At 39.1% G+C, this 14,075-nt stretch overlaps 1 protein-coding gene across 4 annotated transcripts in view; it reads right to left on the reverse strand.

Annotated features, from left to right (window-relative positions):
* The window catches only part of LOC148878609 (uncharacterized), a 48,040-nt gene that overhangs the window by 21,981 nt on the left and 11,984 nt on the right, over nt 1-14,075 (reverse strand). For all 4 annotated transcript variants that reach the window (XM_088957195.1, XM_088957200.1, XM_088957216.1 and 1 more), the window contains one exon: nt 4,116-4,168. In XM_088957195.1, the coding sequence (XP_088813321.1) occupies nt 4,116-4,168 (53 nt within the window). The remainder of the gene's footprint in view (nt 1-4,115; nt 4,169-14,075) is intronic.

Below are 14,075 nucleotides of genomic sequence, written 5' to 3' on the forward strand. Positions count from 1 at the left end.
TGTGGCAGAAGCTTTATCCACACCTGAATGGACAGATGCAATTAAAGAAGAAATTGCCTTGCATAAAATTGGCACTTGGGAGTTGGTTGATCTTCCCAAAGGAAAAGAACTAGTGAGATGCAAGTGGGTGCTCACCATGAAGCATAGGGTTGATGGTATAGTGGAAAAGTACAAAGCCAGATTGGTGGCAAAGGAGTTTACTTGGGTGTATGGAGTGGACTATGCAGAGACCTTTGCCCCAGTAGCTAAGATGAACTCAGGATCCTCCTTTCTCATGTAGCTAATTATGACTGGGACTTTCACCAACTAGACATTAAAAATGCATTCTAGAATGGTGATTTAGAGGAGGTATACATGACTAAGCCTCCTGGTTTTTGTGCCAAAGGTAGTGAGAAGGTGTGTAGGTCAAAAAAATCATTATATGGGCTAAAGCAGTCACATCAGGCTTGGTTCAGTAGGTTTCATCTGGTTGTGTAGCAAATGAATTTTAAACAATGTCAAGATCATACATTGTTTGTAAAGAAAGAGATGTGATTCAGTCGAATAAATCAGAAAATAAATCTTAGATTTGTGAAAAAGGTGAGAAGAAAGAAGAGAAACAATAGAGAAAAGGAAAAAGTAGATGAAGAAGAAAGGAGAGGAAGAAGATAGTTTGGTCCCCTTCTCTTCTCCTCTAACCTTTTATTAATCTTAACTCAATAAGGACAATTACAAATCTACCCTTAAATGGGCAGCCAACTCATAATCATACTTGAAAATAAAATAAGAAAAGTTAACAGACCCATTAACCAAACATAACATATAAAAAACAAAAAAATAACAAAGTGATGTACTAGGGCCCATTCGGCCCAATCTCTCTACACTCTCCCTCAAGTTGAGCATAGATATCAATCATGCCCAGCTTACTTACATAGTGTATTAGCTTCCCTTTTGGAACACCTTTTGTCAAGACATTAGCCAACTGCTCTTCAGAAACTATAAATGGCAAGCAGACTTCCCCTGAAGCAATTCTCTCCCTTATAAAATGTCTGTCAGCCTCTATGTGCTTTGTTCTGTCATGCTGGACAGGATTATGTGCAATGTTGGTAGCTGTTTAGTTATCATAATATAGCATCATTGGCTTCTCACAATCAATACCCAATTCCCCCATAGGTTATTTAAGCCACGATAGTTTTGAAACTCCATGCACCATTGCCCTGTATTCTACCTCAGCTGAGGATCTAGCCACTACAAACTGCTTCTTACCCCTCCATGAAACAATGTTCCCTGCCACCGTAGTACAATAACCCAAGGTGGACCTCATATCATCAACACATCCAGCCTAGTCTGCATCAGTGTATGCTTCCGGTTTCAAGTGCCCATGCTTAGCAAACAATATACCCCCTAGAGTACCTTTCAAATAACAGAGGACCCTCTCTGCAGTAGTCAAATGACTATCTCGAGGAGAATGCATAAGCTAACTAATGACACTCAATGCATAGGAGATACCGGCCAGGTCATGCAGAGATACAACAACTTTCCAAGCAGTCTTTGGGACACTCTCCTATTAGCCAACGTTTACACCATCAGTAGCTAAGAGTTTGTGATTCAAGTCTATAGGTGTAGAAGCCGGTTTAGCACCAAGTTTGTCAGTCTCAGTAAGAAGATCAAGAATATACTTATGCTGAGAAATGAAGATACCATCCTTGGACCGAGCAACTTCAATTCCCAGAAAATATATGAGTTCACCCAAGTCTTTAATCTCAAATTTAGTGCTAAGAAACATTTTAAGGTTAAGCACTGACTGTGTGTCATCACCAATAACCACAATGTTATCAACATAAACAATGAGTAAGGTCACCAAGGAATCTTTCCTCTTAACAAATAGAGTATGACCAGACTAAGTCTGTGTGTAGCCAAAGGTAACAAGGGCAGCCCGGGATCTCTCAAACCAGGCTCTAGGAGACTATTTGAGGCCATAAAGGAACTTCTTCAATTTACACACTTTCTCTTTCATTTCTTTCCTATACATCCCTGGAGGTAAAGACATATAAACTTCTTCATGTAAATCTCTACTTAAGAACATTTTTACATCAAATTGATAAAGTGGCTAGTCAAAATTAGCAACCAAGGATAGAAAAATCCGAACTGAGGTCATTTTAGCTACAAGGACAAAGGTCTCCAGGTAATCAACACCATACATTTAAGTATAACCTTTAACAACCATTTGAGCCTTAAATCTCTCAACAATACCATCAAAGTGGTACTTAATAGTGACAACCCATTTACAACCAACTGGTTCCTTCCCCTCAAGCAAGTCCACAATGCCCAGGTATTGTTCTTATGTAAAGTATATATCTCAGTCATCATAGCATCCCTCCATTTTGGTTTAGATAAGGCTTCCGGGACAGACTTAGGAATAGCATGTATAGAAACAAAGGCAAGGAAGGAATAACAGGCTGGGGAAAGAAGGTTGTAAGACAAGTGTTTGGAGATGCAATGATCTGTTCACTTTCATTTGCCTTTTCAAAGGGCAATAGGAAGGTCAAGATCTAGGAAGGTATTGGTGGGAGTAGAAGAGGAGGACTGACCTGATAACTACCTCAGTAGTGATGGGAGGTGCAAGAGGCTCGGTTGAAGGAGGGGAAACAACTTGCTTATACCTGAGTCTTTTGTCTTTGGTACCACCTCTAGACAATGGGATGAGAAGTGAAAGTGGGAGGATGAGCTAGAGGAGAAGGGGGAGCAGGAACACTTGAAGAAGACTCAATGGGAGGAGATCCAACAAAAGTAGACAATTCGACCGATTCAAGAGGAACCAGGAGAGGAACAACCAGTAACATAGCAAACAACTTCTCAGAATGCTCTCCCTCAGGAGAATTTCCAAAGGAAGGGAAAGATTCAGCAAATGTGACATCCCTAGAAACAAAATGAGTGTGACGCACAAGATCACAATAACAATATCCCTTTTGTGTGGAGGTATATCCTAGAAAAACACATTTGTGTGCTTTATGTTCAAATTTATGTCTATTGGCTATGGACATGAACATAGTAGACACTCAAAAACACAAAGAGGAAGAGAAAAGTGATCCTCAACAAGAAAGAGAAGGCTAAAGGGGGGTCTTCAGTAGGATTCTACCCGATTATCATAGTTGTCAAAGCGACGTCTAGGCGACAAGGCGCCCTTGGAGGCTCGCCTCGCCCAGTCGCCTAGCAGTTTTGTATATTGTCTTATAAAATACTTTTATATTGTTACTTTTTTGAGATTATAATTATAAAATAGACATTATTAAACAAAAATATTCATTTTTTGTGTTTATAAACTAATTTCTTTTTATTATTTTCTTATTTGTTAGGGTTTAATCAACACAATCATTGCTAACTGCTGTATTGAACCCTCAAAGACTTTAGAATTTGAACCAATAAGGGAAAAACTTAAAGTTTTGTCTAATCAACACATTTCTTCTTCCACATCTTCTTCTTCTTCTTTTTCTTCTTCTTCTTCTTCTTCTTCTTCTTCTTCTTCTTCTTCTTCTTCTTCTTCTTCCACTTTTTCTTTTCTTCTTTTCCTATAACCAAAATAGGGGTTCAGTCCCCATATTTATTGAATTTTCTTTTCTTTCTTATTTTTCTTCTCATAAATATGTTGATTTTCTAGACATAAACATGAAGTTTATAATTTTCTTATGAAAATTATGGATAGTTATTAAGAAAAGATGGTTATGGAACCTAGGGAACTACCTAGGATATGTATTTTTCACTTAAAAAAATCCATTGCCTAGGGAACTGGGCGACAAGGCACCCCCTATCGCCTAGTCTCGCCTTGGCGCCTTGAAAACTATGCCCATTATGAAAAACAGAGTATCTGAAATCAACACATAAAAGCAATACTAAAACCAACCACCATCTACATATCCACATACATGAAATAAAGCAATACATCATCAATAGCACAAAAGAAAATTACCAAAAAATAAGAAGGCATATAAAACTGTATATTTAAAGATGAAAGTTTGTAAGCTTTAGCATATCAAGAGACAAAATGCATCAGATATTTCAAAGGTCACATTTGATATTTCTAATAGCTAATATCAGAATAAATAAAAATTAACCATGCTACAAGCATAGATCCTCACGTTTGACTGTCAACAATGACGTAGGTGAATGGAGAATTTCCTTCCTCAGCAACCTGTAAGTAAGAAAATAAACATGCATTCTCAATATTCAAAAGAAGGGACACATTTTTTTTATTTTTGTTGATCAGGGAAGGGATGCATTATATTGTTATTGAAAAGAATTAAGAAAACAAATATTTCACTTGAGAGTGTCTACAGTTAGGCTAGTTTCATTATTTGTAAAATTTTCCTCTTATAAAAAAAAAAGGTACATTTTTCAACATTTTTTTCAATCAATGTATTTTTCAACAAATTAGGGAGGTGCTTCCTAATATGCAAATTGATATCAATGATCCTTTTCCCCTTTTTTTAGGGGGAGGGTGGGGGGACAATCTTTTGTTGCCATCTTGAATAGTTTAGATCCTTACACCAGTGGTGTTTTTGTCTTTTTAATTTTTTATTACATATTTCATAATATAAATAATGGGAGAAAGGCCAAACGCCTAACTATTCCCTCTCCAAATCATCATTCTCCTGTTTTCTCATCTCTTCTACTTTTCTTCTTGCTTCATGTTATTATTCACTTGTTCTTACATATTACATAAAATTACAAAATAAAAAACTGACAGTAGTAATAGTAGTATACAGGTCGAAGGCTGCAAACCATATGGACATTTGAGGAGGCTAACCATTACGTATAAAAATCGCCTAAACTTTTGAAGATTTTGGAGATTTTTCAATAACTTTTACAAGCCTAGGAAAGGATCCTAGAGATTTTGTTTCCAAAATATCAGAGATCGAGAGTTTCAATTAATTGATACCATATGGGATCAAATCAAGCTAGCACATAAGAAAGATGGGCTTACACCAAATCTCTTTCATAGGAAAAGGCTGCAATGAAATGGGAAGCTGGAATAAGACTGTAAAAAAGAAGCACAAAAGAAAGATCCCAAAGAAGTGGGAGTCCAAATAAGACCATCTAACTTTAGGAGGTCCAAGCAAAATCCTTTAAGGATTTGTAAGATATTAACAACACTGGGAAGTTCAAAGTATAAAGATTGGGGACAGCAAATTTTGAGGCTCCTTTCCCTTTGCAGGACATAGTATAAAGATTGGCAAATTGATCTTTTAAAGGAGATTGACCTACCCATACATGTTCCCCAAAAAGGATATTATTACCTAAATACACAATGCCTGATGCGGAGGAGAAAAAACAGGAATATGGAGTAAATTGCCTTCCAAGTAGAGGCCTGAATAGCCCTAGAAGATAACTGAGTATCCCATCTATTCTGAAATCCCATGTACACTCATCACCACCTTATGGTATAATTTATCCTTGTCTACCAGTAGTCTCCACAACTCAAGGCTAAATTCCTGTTTTCTATGTTGCTTACTCCTAACTCTCCTTGCCTTTTACTTTCTAGACACCATTTCCCAATTGATCAAGTGATCCTTTCTTCCCTCTCTTGGCTCCCATAAGAAATCCCTCATTATCTTCTTAATCATCCTCCCCACTCTTTGTGGAATTTTGAACTCAAATAGGTAATACACTAGAAGATTAGCCAAAATAACGCTGATTAGATTTATTCTTCCCTCTAAATGAGATATAATGGGACTAGTCGGATACCAACCTGACACAATGTGACTAGTTTCTTAGTGAATTTTTCCATGATTGGATCCCAAAAGTTGTGTTCCTTGGGACTGGCTTCTAAAGGAAGCCCTAAATATTTCATGGGCCAAGAAGTGACAAAGCATCTTGTAGGTTAGGGTAAGGCTCGGGTAGAAGCGGTCTCTTTGAAAAACAAAGAGAGGTCGGTGAGTAGGGAGATAGGTCTTGGGGCTGAGGATACTGGGGAGAAGAATCAAAGTGAGGGAGAGTGCTTGGATACTGGGTGCCGAATGCTAGGAGTTGAATGAATTTCAATACGAGGAGGATCTCTATTTATGGGGAGAAAGTCCTGAGATCCTAAAAGGTAGGAGATACAGATGCTTGTCTCCTATCAAGAAAGGGAATATTGGATTTGTTGTCAATCATTAAGTGTGCCGCTGGGGTTTCGCCATGTGTCTCATGAGGATTTCCCGAGGATTGGCTTTCCTTCTCAAGATTCCTCATTACTCACGTGTGCTACTACCTCTTGCGTGATTTAACTAAACTTACGTGGCATTGATGATGTCACCGCTTGGCGGGCGGTGCTTTGTTGACTCCACGTGGCGTCTCCCTACATGTTAGGTTGGTATCCGACTAGCCAAACCAAATTAGGTGGGTTAGTTTGGGTCTAATAATATTAAGTTGAGTGAGCTTGGATCTAGCCATATAAGGTTAGGTGAGTTGGCTTTGCTCTAGTTACATCAGGTTAGGTGGTGTTAGAATCGACAGTATAAGGGTAGTTTGGTCATTTGTCTTTTTAATTAAAGATGAGTTGTGTATTTTGTTTGGGTTTAAGTTGTGTGTCCCATTGTATTAGGTTGGTATCCGACTAGCAAAACCAAATTAGGTGGGTTAGTTTGGGTATAATAATATTAAGTTGAGTGGGCTTGGATCTAGCCATGTAAGGTTAGGCGAGTTGGCTTCGCTCTAGTTACATCGGGTTAGGTGGTGTTAGAATCAATAGTATAAGGGTAGTTTGGTCATTTGTCTTTTTAATTAAAGATGAGTTATGTATTTTGTTTAGGTTTAAGTTGTGCATCCTTAATGAGGGGTAGGATTGTCTTTTGAATTCTAATGCAAAGACTATAAATACAAAGTGGGTCGACTGAGAGTAAGTGACTTTTCCTTTTCTCTGGCCGAACCCTTTCTTTCTCTCTCTTATTTCTCTTCTTCTTTGTAGAGAAGATGGGTCGAGTGGCTATGTTCTTCTTTGTACTGGTTCAGATCTGAAAATAGAATTGTATATATTCCTAGGATTGTGGAAGGATTGATTTAGAAAGTTTTTTCTTTCTATTTTTGTACTTTCCGTTTTCTCCTCTTTCTATTTTTTCTTCTTTCTATTTTCTTTTCTTTCTTTCTATTTATTGCAGCAGCTTACTGTATAAATATGCCCATTGGCAATAGAATGAAACATATCAGTATTCTACCATTCCAAAACATGGTATCAGAGCTCTAGGTTTGTCAACCTAGAGATTTTTTCGGCCTTCATTGCCAGTTTTTCTCTTCTGGCCTTCAGTGTTGATCTGTAACCAAAAGCATTCCTTTATTCTCCTTTCCTGCTGACCTTATTTTTCCTCCATTAACAATGTCCGACATGACTGCAACAAGTGCTCCCATCCAAACCGATGAAGGAGCAACAAATTCTCATCCTCACACTGGTGATTTGCAGAATATTCAGGCAACATATAGACTGAATGGCCAGAATTACTTGAAGTGGTCACAACTAGTGCGTACCTATTTGAAGGGAAAAGGAAAAATTAGTCACCTCCTTGGAACAGGACCAAGGTTGGGCGAGCCAAATTTTGATGCTTGGGACGAAGAGGACTCCATGATTATGTCATGGTTGTGGAGTTCAATGACACCCGAGATCAGTGATACTTGTATGTTTCTTCCCTCTGCAAAGGCTATTTGGGATGCTGTCTAACAAACCTATTCCAAAGCCCATGACGCTGCTCGTGTCTATGAGGTCAAAGTGAAGATGGTGGCGGCCAAACAAGGGAGTAGGAGTGTTACAGAGTATGCAAATCTGCTGCAAAATTTATGGCATGAGCTTGATCATTATCAGGTTCTTGAGACAAAGTGCGCAGATGATGCTATGATCTTGAAGAATTTTATTGAAAGAGATAGGGTGTATGTATTTTTGGTCGGACTGAATGCTGAATTTGATCAAGTCCGAATACAAATTCTTGGCAAAGAAGAAGTGCCTCCATTGAATGAAGTCATAGCCCTTGTCAAAGCTGAGGAAAGCCGCCGTGGAATCATGCTTGAGCCTAAAGATCCCGAAGGCTCAGCCATGGTGGCAAGGGGAGGAAGTTATAGTGGTTCAAAGGGTGAGAACAATCACAACTTGGCTCGTGACACAACCACCCGTGACTCTAACGATAACCTCTGGTGCACCTATTATAAGAAGCCCAGACACACGAAAGATCGGTGCTGGAAACTTCATGGGAAACCTCCCACATCCAGCAAGGAATGGGGAAATCGAGGAGTTTCAAAAGGAGTTCAACAGGCCCATAATGTCTCCACAACCCCGCAGCAAGAACACTCAAGTCAAGGACCATTTAATGATGAAGAAATTGAAAGGCTAAGGTGCTTCCTAAAATCCTTGAAACCAGGAAGTGGTTCTACCTCTCTTGCTCTCTCAGGTGAGTCTTTATCTCTAGGATTACATGCCTCGGCTAGTGTTTTTCCATGGATTCTTGATTCTGGAGATATTGACCACATGACACCCTCTTCACTACATCTTCTCAACTATAAACCTTGTCCTAGTAATAGAAAAATTTCTGTTGCTGATGGTTCTTTCACCATAGTGGCAGGGATTGGGAATATTCAAATTACTCCATCCCTATTACTTAAAAATGTGCTTCATGTTCCCAAGTTATCCACTAGCCTTATCTCTATACATAAACTCACCCAGGATGTGAAATGCAATGTTGTGTTCTTCCCTTCTTACTGTGTATTAAAGGACCAAGTTTCGGGGAAGAAGATTGGACTTGCTAAGGAAAGAGATGGACTCTCCTACCTTGAAGCAACCAGCAAATCATCTCACACTGTTATGCATGTCACACACGAGTCATTCTTATCTACCTCCAATAAAGATTTAATTCGGCGTCATCATTTCCGTTTTCGTCATCTTTCATTTCCTATTTTAAAAACAATGCTTCCTTCCTTGTTTAAAGGAATTGATGTTGAAACCTTTCATTGTGATGTTTGTGAATTTGCTAAGCACAAAAGGGTTTCTTTCCCAATCAGCAATAAAAGATCTTCAACTCCTTTTTATTTGATTCATTCAGATATATGGGGCCCTTCTCAAATTCCCAACATTACTGGTTCCAGATGGTTCATCACCTTTATTGATGATTGCACTAGGGTCACATGGATTTTTCTTCTTAAGTCTAAATCTGATGTGGGTACGATTCTTCCCAACTTTCATAACATGGTCCAAACTCAGTTTGGTGTGAGAATTAAAAGGTTTTGATCTGATAATGCTACAGATTATTTTAATCAAAATTTGTCCCCATTTTTTCAGAAAGAAGGCATTGCGCATGAATCCTCCTGTGTTAACACTCCCCAACAGAATGGGGCAGCTGAGAGAAAAAATGGCCATCTAACCACCCGAGCCTCTCTTTCAAAATCAGGTGCCAAAACAATATTGGGGGGAGCTGTCCTTACTGTTGCCTACACCATAAATAGACTACCATCTAAAGTTCTTGACAACCGAATCCCAATACAAGTCCTTTCTCAATTTTACCCTGATATTCAAGCCTCAAATAATCTCACACCAAGAATTTTTGGCTGCACCGCCTTTGTTCATGTCCATAATAAGGGAGAATTAGACCCACGAGCAATCAGGTGCGTCTTCTTGGGAAATTCCCTAACTTAGAAAGGTTATAAATGTTATCATCCAACCGCCAGAAAATTCTACACCTCCATCGATGTCACATTTGAGGAAGGAAAATCTTTTTTTACTCAACCTTATCTTCATGGGGAGCCCTCATTAATGGAAGATAAGGCCTCGGATCTACTCTCCCTAGATGTATTACCCTCCTCACTGACATTCAATCGTCAAGAATCACATCCCTCTGAGTCACATTCCTCTGAGCCCCATATTCCCGAGTCTCAACAAGAGTCAAACAACCTAACCATTGAACCAAATTCGGACACTATTAACCCCACGAATGATGTGCATGATAATGTGAGACATATGCAGGTTTACTCTAGGAGGAAAAATCCAGATCCTCAACCTGTGCAAGTCCAAGATTCAACTCCTAATCCTAGAACTGAGAGATGCTTAGATCCTGAACCTACACCTTCACAGTCTGAGTATGAGTATGACCTACCTATTGCACTGAGAAAAGGAACCAGAGAATGTACCAAACGCCCATTGTACCCTTTAGCCAAATATGTATCATTCCAAAGATTCTCTAAATCCCATAAAAGTTTTCTAGCCAACCTTGACACCATTCCAATTCCTAATACTATAGCCGAGGCACTTTCTAATAAGGAGTGGAGAAAAGCCATGAGAGTGGAAAAGGAGGCATTAGAAAAAAACAACACGTGGGAAGTTGTGGATCTACCAAGAAATAAGAATACGGTAGGTTGTAAATGGGTGTTCACAATTAAGTACAAATCTGATGGGTCATTAGAAAGGTACAAAGCACACCTGGTAGCCAAGGGATATACACAGACTTATGGGGTAGATTATCAGGAGACTTTTGCCCTAGTAGCTAAAATGAATATAGTAAGGGTGTTACTGTCGTTGGCTGCTAACTATAATTGGGATTTGCAACAGTTTGATGTAAAAAATGCATTTCTCCATGGTGATCTAGAAGAGGAGATATACATGGACATTTCACCGGGTTTTGGAGAAGGCATTAAAGGGAACAAAGTTTGTCGGTTGAAGAAAGCACTATACGGTCTCAAACAATCTCCGAGAGCATGGTTTGGAAGGTTTACGAAGGTAATGCTGAGTACAGGTTACAAGCAAAGTCAAGGTGACCACACATTGTTTATCAAACACACAGCCTCAGGGGGAGTTATTGCACTATTAGTCTATGTGGATGATATAATCGTTACTGGGAATGATAAAAAGGAGAAGGAAGCATTGAAAAACTACCTTGTCAGAGAATTTGAGATAAAAGACTTGGGGAGACTAAAGTATTTTCTCGGAATTGAAGTTGCACATTCTAAACAAGGCATCTTTATCTCTCAACAAAAGTATGTTGTTGATCTTTTGAGAGAAACAGGAAATATGGCATATAAACCAGCTTCCACGCCTATAGATCCCAATCATAAACTTGGAGAAGCCAATGAGAATGCAAGTGTAGACAAGGAGATGTTCCAAAGACTAGTTGGAAAACTCATTTATCTTGCACATACACGACTGGATATTGCATATGTTGTAAGTGTAATAAGTCAGTTTATGCATAATCCTAAAGAAGTTCATCTACAGGCTGCTCATCGAATTCTGCACTATTTGAAAGCCAGTCCAGGAAAAGGAATTTTATTCAGAAGAAATTGAGGACTAACTCTTGAAGCATATGCAGATGTCAATTATGCAGGATCTCCAATAGATAGACGGTCCACTTCTGGTTATTGTACCTTCTTAGGAGGAAACTTAGTCACTTGGAGGAGTAAGAAGCAAAATGTAGTGGCTCGGTCAAGTGCAGAGGTAGAATTCAGGGCTATGGCACAAGGAGTGTGTGCATTACTCTGGTTGAAGATAATTTTAGAAGACCTGAAGATTCCACGAGAAGAGCCTATGAAACTATATTGTGACAACAAGTCAGCCATCAATATTGCTCACAATCCTGTTCAACATGACAGGACGAAGCACATCGAAATTGACTGACACTTTATAAAAGAGAAACTGGACAACAAGTTGATTTGCACTCCCTATGTGTCTACAAAAGGACAACTGGCTGATGTACTTGCTAAAGGGCTCAATAGTACAGACTTTCAGAGAATTATAGCCAAGCTGGAAATGGAGGATCTCTATTCACCAGCTTGAGGGGGAGTGTTGGAAAACGTGGGGTTACTGGTTCAGATCTGAAAATAGAATTATATATATTCCTAGGATTGTGGAAGGATTGATTTAGAAAGTTTTTCTTTCTATTTCTTTCTTTCTATTTTTGTACTTTCTATTTTCCCTTCTTTCTATTTTTTCTTCTTTCTATTTTTCTTTCTTTCTATTTATTGCAGCAGCTTACTGTATAAATATACCCATTGGCAATAGAATGAAACATATCAGTATTCTACCATTCCAAAACAGTTCTGGGCCCATACTCTTCTATGCTCTGTTTTTGTAATTTCTTGTCCAACTTGTCCAACCAAGGGCCTCTCTTGTAATTACTCAAAGATTAACTTAATAAAAGTGTATTAGAGTGTTAGAGGGAGGTTTAGTTCGAACCTCTCATCCTCTAACCCTCCTTGCCGCAGCTCTCTCTCTCTTAGCTTATCTAATCTTCTCTTGTTTGTTCTTTCTAGTTTTCTTGCACAGTCCCATACTTCTAGGGCTGTTTTTCATCTTGGTATCAGAGCAGGCCTGATCTTGGTGGCTTTCATGTGGTTACTATAAGAAAAGTTCTTCCTAACCCTCATCCCAAAATCTCCCCTATTGTACCAGTTCTCCATTCCCCATCTTCTGGAACTGGATGTCTGAATCAATTTCTTCTCAAAGGGTCACCTCGGAACATTTTTCACAAAAAGGATAGCTACTTGCTCTCACCTTCACCCCTCAACACCAATGTCACTCACCGCCGTCATTCGCCCCTCATGGTCTTCTAGAACCGAGCCAAATTAAAATAGAAAATAGAAGAGAAGAAGAAGATTGAAGAAGATGGAAGAGAGAACATTGGAGAAAGAAGATGGAAGAAAAAGGGAAGGAAGAAAGTAATTCGATGTAGAGAAACCCTGATTAAAATTTACAATTATCAAGAATTCGATATAGATTAAAATTTACAGTAATTTACAATTATCAAGAAACCCCAATGAGGCGAAGCATCAACTACCTCCCCACCAATTACAATTCAGTCCAAAAAACCTGATTTCTATTTACTCCTTGCTCAGCTAACATATCAGCCATGTCATTTGCTGGCTATCTAACCGACCTGATTCTGATTTCTACTTACCCCTTTGGTGTGGTTGGTAGTCCTAAAATGGAGTGAGTCTCACTAAGACAATCCACAACAATAAGACATTGAAATAGTGGGAAGCTGAAACAGTGCAAACACCAGCCTTTCGGTTTTGCAACCCACAAAGGAGATGACCTTGAACCTCTGCTCTAGGAGGAGGTGGAAGGGTTTTGGGGTCTTCGTGGCTTGAAAAAAGAACAAGGGAGAGGAGGAAACAATGGCAGAAATGACAAAGAGAAATACTGTTCAAATCAAAACTTGTTCATCACAATCATCTGGGCAACTTTTATAGACGTTGCAACTAAGACAGGATTCAATTTTGGCACCAAAGGCCATAATACAAAACAGGCTAAACAACAAGCAGAAAACTCAATGCAGAAGATGAAAGCTGAAAATAGTAATCTGCAATGGCAGAGGGTCGGTGAACTCTGCTTAATGTTTATTAGCTGGCCAGCAAGCTTCGCGCTGATGGTAACAGACCGAGTCAATGAGCATTGTAGGGTGAAGACCTCACAAGGCATATAGAGGAGGCTCATGGCTTAGTCTTGTAGGAGCCTCGCAGATTGGTCTCACAGGCTCAGGTCTTTGGTCCAGAATCTCAACCTCACAGCCTTGTGAGGCAGCAGCCTCGTGGACTTTACGACCTTGCGAGGTTGTTATGCTTTCAGTGAAGTGTAGGTGTTCAAGACTGCTATCAGTCTTGACCACTAAGAAATTTCAGGTTCGATGAGAAGAGAAAGTGAAGAAGAAGTAGAAGAAAGAGTGGTGAAAGAGCAGTAGAACACAGATTTTGAGGAGAACAGAATGTCAATATTCTGCCGCCACCACTTTAATTTAATATATATATGTTATGCTAGTTCCATGAAAGGACATATCTACCCTTGATGTTTACATCATAACTGCTAACACATAACAAACAATATAAAACCGAAACTAGGAATAACAGAATAACAAATTGACCACAGCTGTGACTAGATACATTCTACCCTACGGATAGAGTGGGACCACAGCTGTGGGGCCCACATCAATGTTCTCTACACTCCCCCTCAAGTTGGGAGTATATGTTCATCATTCCCAACTTGGATAGATCTGCTTCTAGCTTCTTTCTTGATACGGCTTTAGTGAAGATGTCTGCTAGTTGCATACTGGATGTGATGTAAGGGAGGCATACTTCTTGAGATGAGACCCTCTCTCGTACAA

This window comes from Nelumbo lutea, chromosome 1 (genome assembly GCF_056320005.1).
Source record: "Nelumbo lutea isolate HS-2025 chromosome 1, American lotus-T2T, whole genome shotgun sequence".
NCBI classification, from domain to species: Eukaryota; Viridiplantae; Streptophyta; class Magnoliopsida; order Proteales; family Nelumbonaceae; genus Nelumbo; species Nelumbo lutea.